At 37.9% G+C, this 21,553-nt stretch overlaps 2 protein-coding genes across 5 annotated transcripts in view; one reads left to right on the top strand and one right to left on the bottom strand.

The window, feature by feature from the left end:
• INTS12 (integrator complex subunit 12) overlaps window positions 1–7,794 on the bottom strand; it is a 35,340-nt gene extending 27,546 nt beyond the window's left edge. For 3 of the 4 annotated variants that reach the window (XM_015062614.3, XM_027061867.2, XM_053217084.1), the window contains exon 1: window positions 7,658–7,794. The gene's annotated coding sequence lies outside the window, so the exon portion shown is untranslated. Of the gene's footprint in view, window positions 1–7,589 lie in introns of all 4 variants that reach the window. The other variant, XM_015062615.3, reaches the window with a different exon arrangement.
• Window positions 7,795–7,893: 99 nt separating this feature from the next.
• Window positions 7,894–21,553, top strand: part of GSTCD (glutathione S-transferase C-terminal domain containing) — a 131,342-nt gene continuing 117,682 nt past the window's right edge. The window contains exons 1-3 of the mRNA XM_015062611.3: window positions 7,894–8,030; window positions 17,180–17,617; window positions 18,476–18,931. Coding sequence (XP_014918097.2) covers window positions 17,201–17,617; window positions 18,476–18,931 — 873 coding nt within the window. The 5' untranslated portion in view covers window positions 7,894–8,030; window positions 17,180–17,200. The remainder of the gene's footprint in view (window positions 8,031–17,179; window positions 17,618–18,475; window positions 18,932–21,553) is intronic.

The following is a 21,553-nucleotide window of genomic DNA, read 5'->3' as shown; positions in this document are numbered from 1 at the left end:
GGTGCCATAGTTACTACCAAAAAATTATATATACATAATATAATTTATATACATAATATAAAATCTCTCCCATAGGGCCTGTGATAATGCTCCGTGTCATTAGCTTAAAATACACTGAAGATGTACATCAAAGGCTTATGAAATTCCAAAACATTAAAAAATTTTGTTTTCAGCTAATACCAATGCTATCATGTGGTTCTAATTCTTGTGTCACTTTTTCAAATATTACTCCAGGCAAGGAATTATTAAAATAAAAATGTATACTTTGTGTTCAATCCTTTGATCAATATTCTAGGGCTTGAAATTGTCTTCTATCCTTGAGGTTAATATTGTAATAATGCAACACACATGTACTGTTAGAGTTAAAGATCTATCAGCAATTCCACAGTAATCTCTCATTTTTAGGGGTTTATAAAGCCATTAAAGCTTGCTGTAGGTTGAATCTTGGCATATGAAAGTTCAGACTAAAGATGAATTTTGTTTGTTCCTTCCCCATCTACTTCTCCCCAATCCCTTTCCAACTTTGACAGGAAACACACTCCCACACCTACAGGCTTTTTTTTTTTTTTTCAAGACGATATTAGATACCTTTCTGATAGCCTCAAAATTATTGTCAAATTCCGTACTCTAATGAAACACCTGAATCATCCATGAATCCCAAAGCCAATACTAAAAGGACAATTATCTACCTCAAACAGTTGTATTAGTAATTTAATGAAAACTGAGAAGCAATCTGTCACTTAAGACTATATTATTACATACATCATCTATGTAGATGATAGGTACAGAAAGGTTTTTTTTAATTTACTCATGGTATAGGCTGATTACTATACATATTTTCCGGAGAAAATAGCTCATTAAAATGTCCATGATGAAAAGAGTAAGCCTGCCATTCCTCCTGAGTGCTCAAGGGGAATATGGCCTAACCTTTTTATTGACCAAACTTTTTATAGTTAAAAAGCACAGCATTTACTTATCCAGAACAATTTGTTTTACGAGGTGCTGACCAAAGGGCTAATATAGAGAAGAATCCTTCCAATATACTAGAAAAACAATTACTTGAACTTTCTATGCTGGAAACCAGAAGCAAGGTATTTACTGTTACGTATTTCCATAATCACAGACAAAAGGTTTGCATTACAGATTAGGTGACAAGAGTCAGTGCCTAGCTTATAAGACTACAGAAGTCATGTCATCAACACCAACATTCCAACTAGAACCTTGGAATCCATTCTTTTTATATGATCCTGCAATTATAAAACTGAATAGGCTTTGTACCCATGCCCTAAATTACTAACATGTCTCAAAGGTCTTAATAGTGGAATATAGGGAAAAAATATAAGAATTTCTATTTTTAATTTTTTATTAAAAATACGCTATTAATACACAGAGTGATAGCAGTGTAGACATATAATTGATAACACATATAATGAAGTGTGCTCAATTTCACACTCAGGGAATGATGAGACAAGTTTGGAGGCCACTGCTTTAGTCTATCCAGCAACTGCTAGTTTTCCTTTCCCTATTATGTATACATCAAGGCTGCTTAAGGTACAAACTACCTTTCTGTAGAAAGGCCTTCCAGTACTTTCATTCAGCTAAGCCCTTCCCTCCCTCCACAATAACTTCATTGCTGGCTGCCCATAATCTTCTAGTCCCTACTCATTATCTATATATTCCCCTATATTTTCTACCTTGTTTTTCAAGCACTCCTTGAATCTCTTTACCTTTACTATTTCCCCCACTACATCTCCTTTTTACCATGGTCTCCTAAGTGGTACTCCTTCGACTTCCTACTCAAAGAGCAAAGAGGTCTACAGAGACCTTATTCCATATAGCTGCTTTTGGGGAAACATTCCATGGCCACCATTTATCAACATCTTCCCTTGAAATCTATTACCTATACCTTCCTGGTTGCTAAGGTATGGAACATTTGCACTAGGCTCATCTTCTTACTTCTCCCCACTGTCATCTCTGGCAATTTTAGCATCTATATTGATGATCTTCTCCAGCTTCCTAGTTTACTTAGATCTTCAATCCCAAAGAGCTTCATCTTCAGCCACCAAAGCCTGAAAGTAGCCACAATTATTCTCCTTTTTTTGACTATAATCTTGTATCTTTTTATCTCTTCCACTGTTTTCACTAAGGAACCTCTTCAAGGTACCAGGTCAACCTTCCTTTATTTTGCCTCCTCCTCCTGTCCCCCATTTCTTTCCTTGCGTTCCACCTGCATTTTGAATTTATAGAGGCCTCCAGTTTCTTAGTTCCCTCTGCTTTCTCCTTATTGGCACCTCCTTGCCTCAACTTCTTTCCCACATCAAACAGAAAACAGTATTTGGGCCTAAAATAAAACACTCAGTTACATGTTTTATCCTATATATTTTAGTTTTCTATCTTACTTTTCCTCACTTTTTTTTTTTTTTTTTACAGTTTATTTATTTATTTTGAGAGAGACAGAGACAGTGCAAGTCGGGTAGAGGCAGAGAGAGAGGAAGAGAGAGAGAATCCCAAGCAGGCTTTGCACCATCAGCACAGAGCAGGATGCAGGACTCAAACCCACAAAACAGTGAGATCATGACCTGAGCTGAAATCAGGAGTTGGATGCTCAACTGACTAAGCCACCCAGGTGCCCCTCCTCACCCTTTTATATTGCTTTCTCTAGTTTCTATTACTTCTCCTTTCTTATGGACAAATGCACACATAGTAAAATTTATTTTTCAGCTACTGAAGTCCTTAAAGAGGTCAGCAACTAATTTCTCAATTTATCTCCTTTATTATTATAACCAAAAATATTTTCCTGGAGTTGTACCAAATTATGTTAACTTTTATATAGTTCCTTCCCTGTATATTCCAAAATCCATGACCAAAACAGACTGGAAAAGAGCCATATATCATTCTTATTGAGGATTAGAGCTAAGAATTCACTCCCACCAATACCACTATTATCCCATTCCTAGGTTATTGACATTTTTTAAAGTAGTAATTACTAATTTTCTGACATTCTTTTTTTAAAGCAACACCTAGACTTTAAATTAATTCTACATTTAAAGCATTAAGTTTCTTTCATGTATCTGTATCTGTATATATCTATTTACATATATATACACACCTAGGACTTGTTTTTTAGAATTCTAATCCTCAGTGAGAATTCTTAGCTCATGATAGGAATCATCTATGGCAAATGCATATAGCACAGAAATTCCCACTAAACAGTGATCTCTTTTTCCCACCTCTTTCTATACATCTAGATTTATTTGCAGTATGTCATTAAAAATTTTTTTTAATGCTTATTTATTTTTGAGACAGAGGACAGAGCATGAGTGGCAGAGGGGGAGAGAAAGAGGGAGACAGAGAACTCATAGCAGGCTCCAGGCTCTGCGCTGTCAGCACAGAACCCAACGCAGGGCTCAAACCCACGAACTGTGAGATCATGACCTGAGACAAAGTTGGACTCTTAACCAACAGAGCCACCCAGACGCCCCTACAGTATGTCATTTTACTTCCTGTCCTATATTTCATGGTCCAGGTTTTCAAAGACTCTCTTCTCTAAACACCTGTGTTCTACAGTCCTATAATTTCATCTACTTTGTAGCCATCCATCCTGTTATTTACCTTCTCCCTGCCTGCACCCAAACTCTTAAATGCAGCTGAGAGGAATACATACTCTGCATCTGTAGAGTCACCAATCTCATCTAGGCACTCAATACAATTTAGCAATCCTATCATGCTTCTACTCACTTCCCTACTTTCTGCCAAGATCAGTTACACTTTCTCCATTTTCCTTGAAACTGCTACAGTATCTCAGTAGATGTCTTCACCAATTTCACAGAGAAGACAAAAGCTGTCAGAGAGAAACTAAATCAACATCCTGCCACTACACCTACAAACTTACCTGCACCCATCCTTTCCTTTTTTCCATCTGATAAATGAAGAGGTGGCTCTCCATGTAATGCTACCTGTAACTGGATTCTACCTTTTCCTTCCCCATCTGGACCCTGAACTATGGATTATTTACTATGTCCTCTCCATCGCCCTCTCTCTCTTTCTTTCTACTGGCATCTTTTCATTTACATTTAAATATATTCAAGCCTCTTCTATCCGGTCTTCCTCATTTCATAGCAAAACTTCCTTCAGAAAGTCATCCTCATTCTATACTCCCTTTTTTCATTCTACTTATGCTGCATTTAATCCTGCAATTTGGCGTTTGTCCCACCATTCCATCCATGAAAATGTTCTCACCACCGTATTCATAGCTTTAGGTAAACAGATATTGTTTTTTCCTCCTACTTCTTTCTTAGCCTTTTTGTAGGTTCCTATTCCACTTCAACTTAAGTGAGTTCTGGGTCTCTTCTTGTCTCACTCTACACCTTTCTCTCAAAGTGTGACATCTGGATCAGAAGCACAGGCATTACCTGGGAACCTGTTAGAAATGCAAACTCTTGGTCTCTACCATGAGACCAACTGAAGAAAAAACTCTGGGCCCAGAAATCTGTATTAAGCCTTCAAAGTGATTCTGATCCACTCTAAAAGCTTGAGAATTACTGTGCTAGACAATTTGATCTATACTCTTTTGCCACGGATTATAAATTTATCTCTATGGCCCACCTATCTCTTCCAAGATCCAAATGCCAGCTTTAAATGGGTATCTCACTGGTGCCTCCTATTCAACATGTCCCTAACAGAGCCACTCATAACCTCTTCTTCTGTCTCCCAACCAGATCTTCTAGCATTCCCTCTCTCAAATGATACTTAACCCCACTGCTCCAGCCAGAACCTGAGTATCAGCTACTCCTCCTACTTCCTGAACCCTCACCCTACACCCTTGAGTTCAGTCACCAAACTTCCTAAATATACCTCAAATTCATCTACTTTTTTCAATCCTTACTACCACCACCTTAGACCAAGCTATCACCACCTATTATCTGGCCTACCATATTAGCTTGATCAGTCTCCCCACAATCACTCTTGTCCCTCTCAACATCTTTCTGTATTATTCACTGGGTTAAAATGCCCTTTGCATTTCTTGCTGCCCAAAGGTTAAAGAACGAGATCCTTAACGAGGTCTCTAATGCCCTACATGATCTGGTAGTACATGTAAAATAGTTACAAGAGTACCTGGCACAGAGTACACACTCATTAAATACTATCTAGTATCTCAGACTATTCCCATTCCTCACTCGCTGTTGTAGTCACATAATTTAGTTTAAGTCTTTCAACATATCATATGCTCTCACCTCAGCACATCAGTAGAAAGTGTCCCATACCCATCTTATTCATCCTTCACATCTCAGTATTTTTTTCCCCACACTTCCCAAATACAGTAAGAAGTCTTACTGTTATTCTGTTCCCAAACATCCTGGAAGTTTGGAATAGTTACTATACTGTTAATTATGTAAACAGTCTTTCTCACTAGAATGTAAATTCCCTAAGGATGAGCACAGGATTGATCTTACCCGCTGCTGTTAACTGTGTGCCTAGCAGAGTACCTGGCAGATAGTGGGTATTCATTAAATGCTGGCCAAGTGAATACATAGTACTCATTTCCTCTTTCAAAAACTTTCTCCTCCGTGATTTCGATTATGCTTAACTTTTCTGGTTCTTCTCTTCTATCTATCTCTGGCTACTCTTACTCTGGTTCATCTTTTCAGCCCTGTCACTCTTGGTATTGCCCAAGTATCTGTTCTCATGTATCTTTTTTAGTTCTGCTTCCACTTTCTTCCTTGGTTATCTTCTATTTATCATGTTTTTAACTGTCATCTTAAGCAGATGGTTTCCCATTTTTCACCACTCCAATCTCACTTAAACTCAAATCCCACATTTCCAATTGCTGAGTAGGTATGTCTACCTGGTTGCCCAATTTAGTTATGACTAAAATTGATATTATGAATACCTTCCTCCGAAAGTTCCTTGTCCTGCACTTTTTTCAATGAACGACACAACTTTCTGTTAATCTGGTCTGAGGCCTAAATCACATATTAATGTTCCTGAAACATATTTTCCTTTCCTTCTTATTTTTCTTCTTCAAAACTCCCTACTGCCTTCAAAATAAAGCCCAATCTCTTGGCCTACCATTTAAAAAAGACAATTCATTAACTGGCACAAAAACTTTAAATCTTCATATACAGATTCTCTTTACAGCAGAGCCATTAGCTGGCCTTGACACCTCTACTCACTTTTTCTGTCTGGGAAGCTTTTTACCTATTTTTAGATGTCCAAATTCTATGTTCAAATATTACTTCTCACGAGGACTCCATTCTCGGCTGGTTTGTCCTTCTCCACCCCAAATACTAATAATCTCTCCCTCCTAGGATATCTAGTAGTGCTTTCTCATGGTACCAGGACTTTCTACCTTGAATCATACTCTTTTTTTTTTCCCCACAAGTGTTATATTCCCTATAAAACTCTGAGTACCTTATGAGGGAGAGTCTACATTTATCTTTTTGCCTATCACTTTGCTACTTTGCAAAGTACCAAAAATAATGGCTATAGAATTATTAGGGATCAAAGTAAAGTGTAATGGTCTTTTCTCTCCTTCTACACAATTCTAACCACTTACGAAGTCCCTTTACAAAAAGAGCAACAAGAAACTCAAATCCATCTTCCATGCACCTAACCCCCTAAGCCCCACAAGCATCAAAAAAGCAAAAGCAAAATAAACAAAACCACCTCGGTCTTGACTAGAGACCTGTACAGTGTTCCTACCTGCAATACTGTCTTCCTACTCCTTTACCTGTCTTAAATTCATTAATCCCGCTAGACTGTAACTCCATGAGGGCAGGGTCTTATGCAGTTAACATACTTTGAAACTTAGACTCTCAAAAATATCTATTGAATGAATGAACTAGGTTTTGTTTAAATGTCATTTCCTAGGGCGTCTGTTATCTCTCCAACCCAAATTGGATATTCATTTCTTACCCTACATGCCAATCTTAAAAACACACACACACGCACACATCCAAAGTTGATCATCTGCACGTGCACAAGATAAAGGAAACTGAACTTATTCACATCGAGTGCAATATTAGGGTTGCCATCTCCTAAACGGCTTTGCCCTTTATGTCTTTGGAGACTCCTGCAACCTTCTACTAAAAATCTTTTTAAAGATGCTGTCCGTTTCATTCCTCTACTGAATTCTTGGCCTTGAGTTATACTGATATCTTAGGGACACGTCTGGAAATGCAGGGAAAGCGGAAAGACCACGATTCCAAACCAACCAAGTGACGGACTAGCTGAAAAGCGACAGCGGACACTCAGAAAAAAGAATCTCAATCCTTTGATCAAAGCATGACACACCGAAGGCCTAGCACGGAGGGAAAGTCTTTGAGGGAGCCCGAGGAAGAGGGGAGGCGGAAAGAGGGAGCTGCATAGAGAAGTCGCCAAAACCTTCCGAGGAAGGTCCGAGACGGGGTTCTGGAGACCTAGTCCCTGGGGCCGTGCCCTAGATAGGCGAACCCGCCACAGACTCGGAGGAAGCACAGCCCTCACCGAAGGGAGAGAGCGGTCAGCCTGGGGCACGCGACCGCCCGCAAATTACGAAATTTCCCCCTAAAGAGCGAGGAAACTAAGACTCCACGGACCTACTCTCCCACCTCGCCCCTCGCGGAGGTCTCGAGCCTCCCAGAGGCGGCTGGGAGCCGGGCAGCTCGTCACAACTCACCGCTCCGCCCCGCTACTCCGTCCGTTCCCGGAGGCCCCTTCCGAACCGGTCCCGGAACTAGCCGGCTCCGAGGAGGGGGAAAAAAAGGTTCCTGCAGCAGTGTGAGGAGGGAAACTTTTTGGCTGTGCGACGGCAGGAAGTGACGTTACCTCCGGTTTCCGGTCCGCCGGATTATGAATGACGGCCGGCGGGGCTGTTTCCAAGACACTGTGCCTGTTGTTTCTCCCCCGGCCTCTCTGGCAGCCAGTGGCCTCTTGGGCGAAGACTCGCAGAAGCGGCCACGGAAACCTGGCTCGCGCGGGGCGGGAAGGCGCAGGCGGCTCGTGTCGCTGACACGCTCACCCTCCGTGCCTGGCCGCGCCTCTGCGACCAGGTAAAGAGGGCGCTCAGGCCGCCGGCTTCGCAGTCCCCCGATACCCCTGACTACTCTTTGCATCCGGAGGCGACTGGGCTGACGATGCGGGATGGAGAGGAGGTGGTGGGAAGGGCAAGGGCGTGGAATTAGTGTCCGATGTCTCTCCAGTGCTGGGGTCCCTCAACCTCTTTGACAGCCACAGCTTCTGAGGGTGCTGGTGGAGGCTCCGGGCCCCTTCTCAGATTTCCCAGGGCCAGTCCCCGTGGCTTCCTCTGCTGATGGGGGAATGGAGCAGCTTCTGTTTGCAGCAGTCTGTGGAGTCGTTTGCCTTTTGCTGCGAAGTGTAGTTTTAAGACCTTTTGGCACGCTCTAACTTTTTTTTCTCTTTGGCACTTTGTTTTCCATTCCATGCCTTCCTGGTTGGAGAAAACAGTTGTATGTGAATACTGCCTAACAGTTGCTCCAAAGGATTTGCTGGGGGGGGGGGGGGGCATTTGTTTCTGTTACACTAGCAAAACTGTTTCAGTTCGGTTTTAAACTTCTGTGTGGAAAGTTTGAGTTTAACTGGCACGGAAATTGCTTTGGCTTTAGAAACGCCCGTACTTCCCATCCAACTCTACCTGGTTTGAGATTAGGTGCCTTGTCTTTTTCCTTTTATTCTTAATCCCAGGATTCCATTTCTTGTTATAAATTCTTGAATGTCAAGGAAATTCCAGCATTTAATAGTATATCTTGTGCTAAATTAATGATTTAACAAAATACTGCTTTTCCAAGCTTATCTATAGAAACAGTATTAAAGGAGAAAAAAAGCTGGCACGAGTTAGTGACGTGGCAATTGTAAACATGGTCATTTAAATATTGTGAAAATAAATTCTTTGTTGTAAATACAACCGAATGATTTGCTGTCATATTTAATAAATCAAACTTTAAGCTATGTGAGTTTTTTTTTTTTTTTAAATGCCTGGTGGGGAGTTTACTAAGAGGATTGCTTTAAGCATACTCATGTGAAATTATGTTTGAGTTATACCTGAAGACATTATTTTAAAAGGTCTAACTTTAAAAATAAGTCTGAGAAGAAATCAATGAGATTTGAGAATTGCTTTATCAGTTCTTCTATTTATTTTTTTACACTACTACATGTTTACCTGCTTTAAGCAAAGCTCAAACTTGAACTTCTGTAATAGTGGGCCTGTCACAGTTTAAAAACAACAACCCTGTGTTTAGTATGTAGCTTTGATTATTACCCTTGATTTGAAATAATAAGTACTGAGTATCCAATCAGCCTTTCTATAATAGGAACAATTTAGCAGACCTTGAAACTTAACAAATTCTATAGACCAGCCAACTAAAACATCTGTAGTATACACAATTCCTTAGTATAAGTTTTTATCTTCAGGTATTTAAAGTAGCCCACTGAATCCTGTTATGATTAGTACTTAGAATACAAGGTTTTAAACCATTTAGATCATAACAAGCCTAGATATTGTTTGCTGTGGGGATTCAGTAATTTTATTTCAGGCTTGCTGGCTTTTTTGTTTGTTTGTTTTGATGTTTACTTACTTATTTTTTGAGAGAGAAAGAGAGAACACAAGTCGGGGAAGGGCAGAGAGGGAGAGTGAGACACAGAATCTGAAGCAGTCTCCAGGTTCTGAGCTGTCAGCACATAGCCCTGTGCTGGGCTGGAACCCACGAACTGTGAGATCATGACCTGACCCGAAGTCAGAAGCTCAACCGACTGAGTCACCCAAAGCGCCCCAGGCTTGCATTTTATGCTGTGATCTCCCCTAATTATGAGGTCAGACATAGCTGCAAGCATTATGATTCTGTAGCAGAAGATGATTCCCTGATTCACCAGAGAGCTGACATACTTCCCTTGTGGCTAAAGTTACAGTAAGCTTTTTCACTTTTAAACGGTTTTTCTGCACTTCTTACCCAGATAAGAAAACAGCTAATTTTAATTATTGAACTTTGTCCTCTAGGACTTAACTATATGTATCCCCATGGTACATAATGTAATGAGGACTGAAGCAGCTTGGGTTTTTTCTTTCCTTTTTTAACCTTTAGTATCTAAGGTAATTAGCTGCTGTCTAACCCTGTATGAGCAAGCTTTTTTATACATATAGATAGTAAAAAAATGGGATAGGATTTGCAACCAAATTGTGTTATTTTGTGAAATGCATAAAACACAAGCTAAGCTCTAATATTCATAATGTTGAACATTTGATGTAGTAAGGAATTAAAAGGGTTTAAATTTTAATCTTTAAGAAAAATGAATTTGTAATTTCATACCTGTAAACTGTGGTGAACTATTTATTTTGTACAATATAAACAGTTAACATGCAAGTTAGGGTATTAGACATTCAACCATTTTGTGACTTTGTGGCTTTCAGCCTCAGTAACAGATTTTTTATGGGAGGGTGGGGGAGGGGAAACTTTTCAATTCAATACAAATCCCTTACCTTTCTTGAGAAGTTTGGAAGTATAAAGTATAATTTGTGGATTGCCAGTCAAAATTTGTTTTTTAATAGTATCAGTGGATAAGAAATTCTGAGATAAATTACAAATGAATAATAATAGCTGGTATTTATTTACAGGCTTACTAATGTGATAGGCATTGTTAGGTTCTCACAGCACACTATACGGTAAATCTGATGTTATTGCCCCCATTTTATAAATGAGGAAGCAAAGGCACAGAAAAGTTATATTGCTATTAAATATCAGAACCAGGATTTGAACCCTGTTAGTCACCTCCAGAGAGTCTAGGCTCTTATCCATTACTTTATATTTCTTGGTGTATAAATATTCTACTTATTAAGTGTATAGAATCCATTTCAGCTCCTAGCTCTCTTGACTGAGTAGCAGTATACACAAAAACTATAAGTTTGGATGGATTCTAGTTACACTTACTCCAATTCAGCTCACCAAGGTCCTCTTGTTTCTTCATTTCGATTTAATGGTGTCAAGAAGAATGAGGCTCATGTACCAAGACTAAAGTTCTTAATAGCATTGTCATTACAACGATTACTGATACTCATTTATGTACATTCATTCATTTCTTAAACTAAAGTTTGAGTACTGATTGGAGATAGAAGGTCAGGTAATAAGTGCTATAAAGCAAAAAAAAAAAAAAGGGGGGGGCACCTGGGTGGCTCTGTTGAGTGTCCTAACTCTTGATTTCGGCTTTAGGTCATGATCTTAGGGTCCTGAGATCAAGCCTCTCGATCTCATGACCAAGCCCCACGTGTTGGGTCTGTGCTGAGCGTGGAGCCTGCTTAAGATTCTCTTGCTGTCCCTCTGCCCCTCTCCCCAACTCAGGCGCTAGCTTGCTCTCTCTAAAAAAATTAAATTAAAAAAAGGAAAAGGATAAGGGGCTAAGAGGTAATGGGAGTCCTTTTTCAATTCAGGTTGTCAGGGAAGGTCTGTTCTTGAATTAATATTCAGACACCTCAATGAAGTGAAGGAGCAAACTAGGCCTAAGGAATAGCAGACACGAAAAAATTCTCCAGTGGAGCATTCCTGGCTTCTTTCAAGAACAGCAGGGAGAACTGGAGAGGAGTGGGTGGGCAACAGGGAGCAGAGGTAAGGGATCAGGTCAGAAAAAGGATAGTTAGGGTCATGGCACACTATAGGCCATGATAGGAAATTTGGATTTCAAGTGTTTTGGGGAGCCACTGGATGGTTGTGAGCAGGGGGTGTGATCTGATTTATGTGTTTAAAGGATCATTCTGACAATTGGAGAGTGGACTGATGTGTGGAGAGTGGAAGAAAATAGTTAATAGATGTTTGTAGTAGTCTTTATAAGAGCTGGTGATGACTTAGGTTAGTTGATAGTGGTAGAGGTGCTAAGAAGTTGGATTTAGCATATATTTCAAAAGTAGAAATGGTAGGTTAGAGAGAAAAAACAAGTTGAGTGAGACTTCAGAATTAAGGGCCTGAGCATCTGGGTGAATGGTGTTGCCATTTTATCAATAAGGGACTGCTAATGGGAGAAGAACAGGTTTAGAAAAATGTCTAAGGGAAGATGTCAAGTACAATATAGGAATCTGAAGTTCAGGGGAAAGGGTGTCCCTGAGATAAAAATTGGGAGTCATAGATGATATTTATACCTATGGTGCTGGAGGTCACCTAGAATAATAGTACTGTTATATTGTCAGTTGTGGCCCATTAATGGGTCGTGAAGTCAATTTACTGAATACTAACCAAAATTAAAAAAAAAAAAAAGATGAAAGGAAGGAAGAAAAGCACAGAATTAAAAATATCAGATACATCCCATGTAGTAGGGTATTTCTTTGTGATTCTTTTGTTTCAGTTTTATTCAGTGTATAATGAGTTGCATTAAAAAAAAGTCTTATTGTGTGGCATAATTAAAACTTTGAAAGCCAGTGGGGCGCCTGGGTGGCTCAGTCGGTTGAGTGTAGGACTTCAGCTCAGGTTATGGTCTTGCAGTTTGTGGGTTTGAGCCCCGTGTTGGGCCTTGTGCTGACAAATAGCTCAGAGCCCGGAGCCTTCTTCAGATTCTGTATCTCTCTCTCTTTCCCTCTCCCCTGCTCATGCTCTGCCTCTCTCTGTCTCTCAAAAATAAATAAATGTTAAAAAAAATTTAAAAAAATAAAAACAACTTTGAAAGCCAGTAATCAAAGGAGTGAGTGTAGCTAAGAATAGGCCAAAGTACTGAACCACAAATTACTAAGGTCTGTGGAGGATCCAAAAAAGAGAATTAGGAAGGAACTACCAAAAATCTTGTCAAATGATTGCCTTTAGGGGCACCTGGGTTTTTAGGGGCACCTGGGTGGCTCAGTTGGTTGAGCATCCAACTTTGGCTCAGGTCACGATCTCAAGTTTCTTGGGGGTTCAAGCCCCACGTCAGGCTCTGTGCTGACAGCTCATAGCCTGGAGCCTGCTTAGGATCTGTGTTTCCCTCTCTCTTCCCCTCCCTGCTTGCACTCTGTCTCCCTCTCTCTCAGAAATAAATAAACATAAAAAAAATTAGAACAGGTTTTTATCAAGGATTACTGAGACCAGCACAATTGCTTAGAATAACAATTTCTGATGAGCTTCACTTTGGTGGAATTTTTGCTGCAATAAAGTTGCCATATACTTCACTTTATGAAATTTTAAATTTATAAAACAGTTTTATTCATATTAGAAAAATGGCTATTCCTGAATGTTTGCAGACAAGATCCCTTTGTAGATTCAATTAATGCTTTTGAATTGATGGATAGTTCTTATCCATGTGTTGGAACTAAAGTGTACTTGTAAGGATTGTGAAGATAAGAAGTAATGTATAAAAGGTGTATGTGTTTAGCACATAGTTGGTGGACAATCAAATGTACGTAGGATTATTTAGAATTATATTCTTTGTTCACTCATTTAACATTTATTAAGCTATCAAATTCCATACATAGTGATAATTTCTTATATGAAAAAAACAATATTTTGTTACAGTGGTGTACTTTTTGGTCTTTACCTATTATGTAATATATAACTTACCTATGTATCCATTATGTACTATTTAGTTGCCATAGATCCAGTCTTGAATTTTGAGCACAAAACTTTCAAACTTTTTTTCAGCTTCTGAACAAGTATGCTTATTTTCAATACATTTATTATATTTTTTCTTTCTCTTTATATATACACATGCATGAAGTGAAGTAGTAAAATGCTTTTAGAGTTTAAAAACCCCCTGAAACTCATTTACCTTTTCATATGTGACATACTTCAATTTATCAAGACCATGATATGTTAATTAGAATGAGAATGCAAAAAAAAAAAAAAAAAAGGTAAATGCCTAAAATGTTAAACCTGTGACTGCTTCAGTTATGTTTAAAAATATCTATGAAGAGTCACAAGTAATGAAATCAGGCTTAAATATTTTCTTTTCCCTTTTTATTTCCTCAGCAGCATTCCCAAACAAACTGGCATATCCAGGGAAGAGATGTACCCTCCATCAGCTCTGTTTAGCAGCCAAATTTGTCAGCTATTTTCTCTCTCTGTCTCAGGAGTAGTTAGAGTGTGGCACCTGTCCAGGCTGAGCAAATGACACTACTTCTGTGCTTGGCAGGAACGTAATATGGAGTAACAGGAGCTGCCCCAGGAACCCCGGAAACCCCAAAGATGATTCTATAGTACCTACCTTTTTAAAGCTCATGACATAAAAATAATTATGTAAGGAATCTCTAGGTAGAAATGGAGAAGAAAAAAAGAGAAGAGGGTTTTCTCTTGCCTATGATGTTTGCAAACTTAAAAACTGTTTTCTACTGTCTTGAAAAACACATAGTACAAGCCAAAAACATATATCAAATTTGTACAGGTTTGCTAATACTTAATATTTATTTTAGAAATTACGTTAGTACTTAATGGGAAGAAATTGCCCAGGGAGAGTAATTTTTTAACTCCAAGATCATTAAGTAACATTTTTAATCTCCCGGGGGGGGGGGGGGGGAACACAACACACCAACATCTATATTGGAAAAATAAATTATGTTAAGAATCAACACTACTTTGCATTTTCTCTCCGGCATCTCATTAATTTTTAGATATCTCCATGGGCAGGTTATTGCTATTCTGTTTTGTTGACATTTAGCATTTATTAAGTGCTCACAGTGACAAAAGTTTATAAAATATGTAAAAAAGCCTATTCTCAAGGTACTTATTCTATATGCCTTGGAAAGTAGCAAATAATACATGTACTCTAATTTTTTAATTTCTAAATCACAAGTTGTAAAAGAGCATGACATTGTTTTCAGTTTTGTTTTTATTTTTATTTTTTAAAGAGCGGGACTAGTCTCATAATTACTATTTCCTAGACTGCTGGGCAAATGAGGAAATCAATCATGTTTTCTTTCAAATCTGCTTCTTGAAGCATTTAGGGATCTTCTGTATAGCATCACACTATCAGCAGAGAGAATTAAGAAGATCAGTAAATTATCAGCGGTAGATTTACAGGAACAAACTCCTCAAAGAAATGATTAGTTTCCTAGAAAAGGTGGTTTCTTTTGCCTGTGAGCTTTAATAAGCACCCTTTAATAGTGCAATAGTTTTAAAGCAAACTGCAGGTGCAAAAAAAAAAAATTAAATTAAAAAAAAAAGCTAATTAAGCTAGGGAGAAAATGGTTTCCATGGGTTAAAAAGTTGTTGCTTCTAAATCACATGAAATAATTTTTCCCTAGATAATCTCTTAAAGAAGTAACAAAACATTGTGCAGATCTGTTATGTTTTAATAAAAGAAATACAAAATAAAATAGTAGTGATTACTTGCATTATCAAAAGTTTCTCTAAGACAACACTTTACTTACTATATCGCTTTGTTATAATGAATTATTAGCTCTTTAACAAAAAAGCTGAGGACCAAGACACTTAAAAATATTTGTTTTGCTTTCAATTAAAAAAGGAAATGTAGGAAATTTAGTATTTTTTAAGATTTCCTAAATTTCAGAGTACACTAATATTTCAGAGTACACTTAAAAGAAAGTTTCAGGTGTACTCTTTAAAGGCTTTTAAAATAATTTTTCCTCTACCATCTTCCTATTACAGCCTTCCATCGTGAATGCTTTTAAAGAGTGCCATCTAGTGTTAAGTTTGGAATTGTGATTTATGGATTAGAACACGGGAATTTTAGACCCAGGAAATGTAGAAATCAAACAAAGAGTCATCATAATTGACAATATTCTTAAAGAGTATGACTTGAAAACACCCATCAATAATTTGATCTCAAGATTGTGTATGTTTGCATCTTTAAAATAACCAGTGTGTGTATGTATCCATGCATTCATTCAACAAATACTTCTTGATTTTATCTATCTATCTATCTATCTATCTATCTATCTATCTAATCTATCTATCTTCAGGTTCTGTTTTAGGCAGAGCAGTACACAAAACAAAATTTCTGCTCTCATGGAACATTCTCTCTGTGGGAAACAAAATATATAGTATACTACCACAGTGCTAAGTGTGGAGAAAAGCACAGAAAGGTTTTTTTCAGGGAGGATGGGGGTTGGGGTTTTCAATTTAAATACAGCAGCCAGAGATCATCTCAATAAGAAGTTGACATTTAAGTAAATACTTGAAGGAGATGAGGGAGTATTCCAGGCACTGGAACCCACTGCAAAGGCGGGAGTGTATCTAGGGTTTTAAAGGAATAACAAGCCACTCTGGCTGGGGCATTGAGTGATCAGATCAAGGAGAACTTTGTAGGCCATTGTAAGGAGCTTTGCCTTTTTTCTGAATAGGATGGGAAGCTATGGAGTGTTTGAGTAGAGTAGTGACATGATCTTACTCCATTTTTAACAGGATCACTTTGGATACCATGTTGAGAATAGAACAGAGGGGGAGGTGGGATGGAAAGCAAGGTTAGAAGATAGTTGGTATAATACAGAAGAGAGGTGATTGTGGCTTGGATCACAGTGGAAACAATGAAGATGGTGTGGAAATAAACAAGTTTTTAATGGATTGGTTATGGAGGTGTTAAAGAAAAGAGTAATTAAGAATGATTTCAGGTGTTTGGCTGAACCACTAGAAGGATGGTGCTCCATTAACTGAGATGGGGAGGACACATGAGGAGCAGGTTTAGGGTGTGGGGGTGAATGATTTTGGACATGTTAACTTTGAGATATCTTGGTTGTCAACATCTGAGTTATGGGGAAACTTCAAATCTTTTTCTGTTGTGATTCAGCACGCTCATCATAATCAAAACTCACTTACTTTAGGAGAATTTATTTCTCATGAGGGAATGAATATCTATCCCCCCTCTCCAATTATTATATCGTAGAGTCATAAAACAGCAGCTATTTGGAGGCCCCGCATGGCCAAAGCTTCTCCAGACAGCTCCCAGTATTCTTGGTTACTTCTTATTTCCTATTCTATTCATTTCTTGTTCTTACCTGTAGTGAGAGCCCAAAGTACTTGATTGGGAGGGTTCTACTGCAAAGCACCTGGGGTATGCTTATTTTAGAGGGGTGTAAAATCACCTCTAAGACTAGTTAATTGCACGGGGTGGAAATCTTTCTTTTGGAAGCCATTTATTCAGTCCAGGAACAAATTCTCGTAGAATCGTACCTATCACAAATCCTTGCTGATTTCTAGAAAAAGTTTTAAAATATTCGTCTTTTATTTCAGCTTCTAAATTACTATATTCTAAGGTCTATTAACCACTTTTATTTATGCTTCAGGTGACCCAATGAAAGAGGAAAATGAAAGGCATTAAGAAAAGTCTTACAGAAGAATATCTGTACTTGGACTTTTCTCACCAAATGGAAGGATGCATCTTTCCTCTTCATACATCTGTAACTTTATTTTTGTTATCATACTGTGACTGCAAAATCTTCAAAGTTGGCTTAGTCCTCACAAAAGAAAGCACAGATATTTCGCTAAAAAATGTAGTGCCCCAGGATGTTGAAATACAGATTATTTCAAAGCAAGAACTTCCAGCAATAGTCCAGAATTGCTGTTTACCTGCAGTAGTAGAAAAACCAGACAATTTCTGTAGAGCAGGACTTGCTGTTGTACTGAGACACATAATCCAGAAATCATATGAAGCTGACCCCTCAAAGAAGGAAATTTTGGAACTTCTGGGTTTTAAGAAGACTTGCTTGAAAGCCTGTGCTGAAGTAAGTATAATGCTCTTTCTGTTATTTAAAGCCATAAAACGATAACACATTCAGTCGAGCATTTATTTTAACTTTCTGTAGGAGGCTAAAATTGCGTTTATTTAAAAAACCTATAGGAAGTAAAGTAGCCCTTCATGTATGCCAATATTTCAGTGCAATGTTGAAAAATAAGAATTTAAGATTTAATTTGTGAGGTTTGGAGACATTATTTCTAGAGAATGACTTTTTAAAAAAATCTTTTGTTTTAATTACATTGAGAATTTTTATTTTTTGTTTTATTTTTTAATTTTTATTTATTTTTTATTTATTTTTTTAAATATATGAAATTTATTGTCAAATTGGTTTCTGTAACACCCAGTGCTCATCCCAACAGGTGCCCTCCTCAATACCCGTCACCCACCCTCCCCTCCCTCCCACCCCCCATCAACCCTCAGTTTGTTCTCAATTTTTAAGAGTCTCTTATGCTTTGGCTCTCTCCCACTCTAACCTCTCTCTCTTTTTTTTTTTTTTATATTGAGAATTTTTAAACGAAACTTTACACATGAACAGGAGCTCTAGTACCACTGCTTTGAAAATTGTACTTTTTAGGGATGGATGGACTTTGAAGGCTTTGAGAAGGAAGGATTTATTCAGTAAGAGGATGCTCAAGGTGAGCATGTATTCCTAGGTATAGGAATGCATGACCATTGTTTAGTGTTGTCACTTTTGAAGCACTGTACTAGCATAAAAGCCTAGCCCAGGGATGGTTTAGCTCAAGGCTTAAATTGTCAAAACCAGCCTTATTTCCCAACAGAAAGTTTTCTTCAAGCTATGTTGACAGTAAAGAATCCTTTAATCTCGTTTTGTTTTGTCTTGCAGGTTAGTCAGTGGACCAGGCTATGCGAACTCACCATCCCTTTAGCTATTGAGAATTTTCTCAAAGAGTCTTCTGACCAGCACCCAACTATCCCTGCAGAAATACTGCAGCTAGAGAGAAAGCTCAGTGAGCCCGTTAGAGTGCATAATGATGACAAACTCCGTCGCCAGAAGCTGAAGCAACAGAAGGCTGCTGGGGTTGGGCCTGCCCATGCTAAGAGCAAGGTCCTTAGACAAGAAACATCTGAAGAGTTGGACTCTTCATCCAAGAGCCTGGAACTGCAAGTGGCATTCTCAAAGCTCGCAGTGTACGAAGAACCAGCTACTACCAACAGGGAGCCTTCTCACATCAGAAAAGCAAAAGTGTCTGACCTTCCGCCTCTGGAGCATGTGTTTGCAGAAGGCCTGTACTTCACTCTGGCAGATATCGTGCTCTTGCCCTGTATCCATCATTTTTTGGTAAGGGTTATCGAGAGTGTATATGTTACTGTAAGTTTCAGTCTATGAAATTGCCTAGGCTTGCATTCCTATTCCATTTCTTACTATCATTATGCTCCTGGGCGAGTAATTAATATCTGTCTGCATCTTCTTATCTGTGAAATAGAGATAATACTACCTATCTAGTAGGATCAGTAAGAGGAATAAGTGACAATTTGTGTGAAGTGTGAGCAGCGTTGGGCACATGGTGAGCTCTCATTAAGTGTTCGTAATTATTAGGACTTTTAATTTTGAGTTGCTAAAATTTAGCAGTCGTTATTATGATTAATTTCAAATTGCTCCTGTGATTCCCTTCAAATATTAGAAGTTCCAGTATTAAAACACTAAAAAATCTTGCCAGCTATATTTTAGAATTAAATAGCCACTTAAGATACTAATTACATTATGTTGGGTATTATTAAATCAAAAATATTTTATCATTATGTCTGTGCTTCTCTGTTCCTTATAAGATTACGGAAGGTAGCTATTCAGTGTTGTGGGAGAATATAAATGGAAAATTTTCTTTCCTAGTATGAGTGTGTGTGTGTGTGTCTGTGTGTGTGTGTGTGTGTATTTTTCTCTCTGTGGAGGAAAAAAGAACAAGGTGAAAATAATATTAGAGTGAACATGGGAAGCTATAGCTCTCCTCAGCTTTCCACTTGGCTTTCAAGAGCTGCATTTTTCTTGCTTGGAAGTGTTTCACCCTTCCCCCTAAAAACGAATCAGATATCACATTTCGTTCTCAGGTATCATTAAGACTTCAGGTATCTCTACTGACAAATGAGAAAAGATTTCTAATGAAAATCTATTTGAAGGCCAGTGCTCCACCAGTAAGTTAGGTGGTATTAATTGGCATTTTCTTAAAGGTAAGATTAGAAACCAAAGTAACTTTAGATGTTGATTAACATTTTAAATGTCATATGTGTGCATACTCTCCACAGAGCTCAGGGGGAGAAAACATCAACTTTTTTTTTTCTAGTCATTAGACTAGATTTCTAGATTTCTAATTTAGATTTCTAAATTCTCTTGCTCCTGACCCTCCCCTTTATTAACAATGCCAGTCATTAGACCAGTCATTTGATACATATGATGAAATACTGTTGGTATTTGTGGCTTCTTGGTCCTCTCAGATAACTTTGTTTTTAATTTTGTAAGAATGGAATCAAAATGCCACATCATTCATTTATTCATTTGAGAAACTTATTGAAAGCCTACTGTATATATCAGGCACTGTTATAAGCACTGGAGATAGAGTGATGAACAAAACAGATAAAGTCCCGGACCTCATTGAGTTAATATTCTACTAGGGGAAGATGGAAATGAACAAGTAAACAAATTATACATGTATATATATATATATACACACACACACACACACACACACATACACATACACATACATATACACACACATATATATACATACATATATAAATAAAATAATAATGGTACAAAGAAAATAAAACAAAGTGATAGAGAAGATGAGTACCTGCTTTCAAACTCAACAAAACAAATATAAAGTTGGATTTACCTGTATGAAGCTGATTTTAGAGCATTGTCCAAACATCTAGTTTCAGCTAGTTTGTGTTTGATTTTAGTTTAATTTACATGCTATTTACCTAATTAGGATCAATTGATGCTGAAGTATTTTTAATTGAGAGGGATTTTTTTTCCTCCCTCTCCATTCAGGCAGGACATCTATTAACTACTACTGAGTAAGTTTACCTAATACTACTGAAGAATTCTGTTCTTAGTTTAAAATAGGGGAAAACTTGTATATTCAGCCTTTTTTTATTACCCATATTCTATGATTCCATTTTTCTCTTTTGGCATTTACATGTAAACTAATTCTCACAATATTTTCCTTTGTATTTTTCTTGGATCTGCGGTTTCTTTTAGGGTTTAATCTTTCTTTTCCAAAGCCTTGATATTATTTCTGTTTGTGTTTATTTTGCTCCCTTAAGTCATCTTGGTTATGAAGCAGTTCAGGTAGTGACTATGATGCAGAACATTTATGCTTGCATTACCAAACATTGAGGTGATGGAGTGGCATTTCAAATGACAAAAATCACAATCAAGTTCATGGTCAGGAATGAAAGTTAAGTTACTAGGCTTGAATCAGAAACATAGAGCCGAACCTAGAGCAGGGATATTTAACCAAAGGAATAAGGCCAAGAATATAAAAGAGAAGCCAATTTTGCTAACTCAAGTTTTGGAATACCAGAGGTCAAAATTAGAAGAGCTTGGGAAAATACACTGTTCTATTGAACAGAATAAAGTCAAAGATGCAAACAGTAGTAAATAGAGTGGCCATCCTGCTCCAAGCTTTTCCTTCTCAGTGCATATTAGTTTGCAAAGCTAACCCAATAGCCCAGTGCTTCGTCATGGAAGGTGCCTGATAAAGCCCTCTCCAGAAAGTTTAGGAATTCATCTTGAAAGAAATAAATTAAAATGCACACCTCTTATGATTTCCCTTCTTTAAGTCATTTTCCAGCATCTTCTAGTAGTTAGGATAGCAACCATATGGGAGGAATAGCAATGAATAGCAACACTGGGGCAAAATCCTGCTGTTCCCTGATAATAGAAAATTATATAGTTATTTTT

This window comes from Acinonyx jubatus, chromosome B1, assembly GCF_027475565.1.
Source record: "Acinonyx jubatus isolate Ajub_Pintada_27869175 chromosome B1, VMU_Ajub_asm_v1.0, whole genome shotgun sequence".
Taxonomy (NCBI): domain Eukaryota; kingdom Metazoa; phylum Chordata; class Mammalia; order Carnivora; family Felidae; genus Acinonyx; species Acinonyx jubatus.
This window is presented reverse-complemented; position numbering and strand designations above follow the sequence as displayed.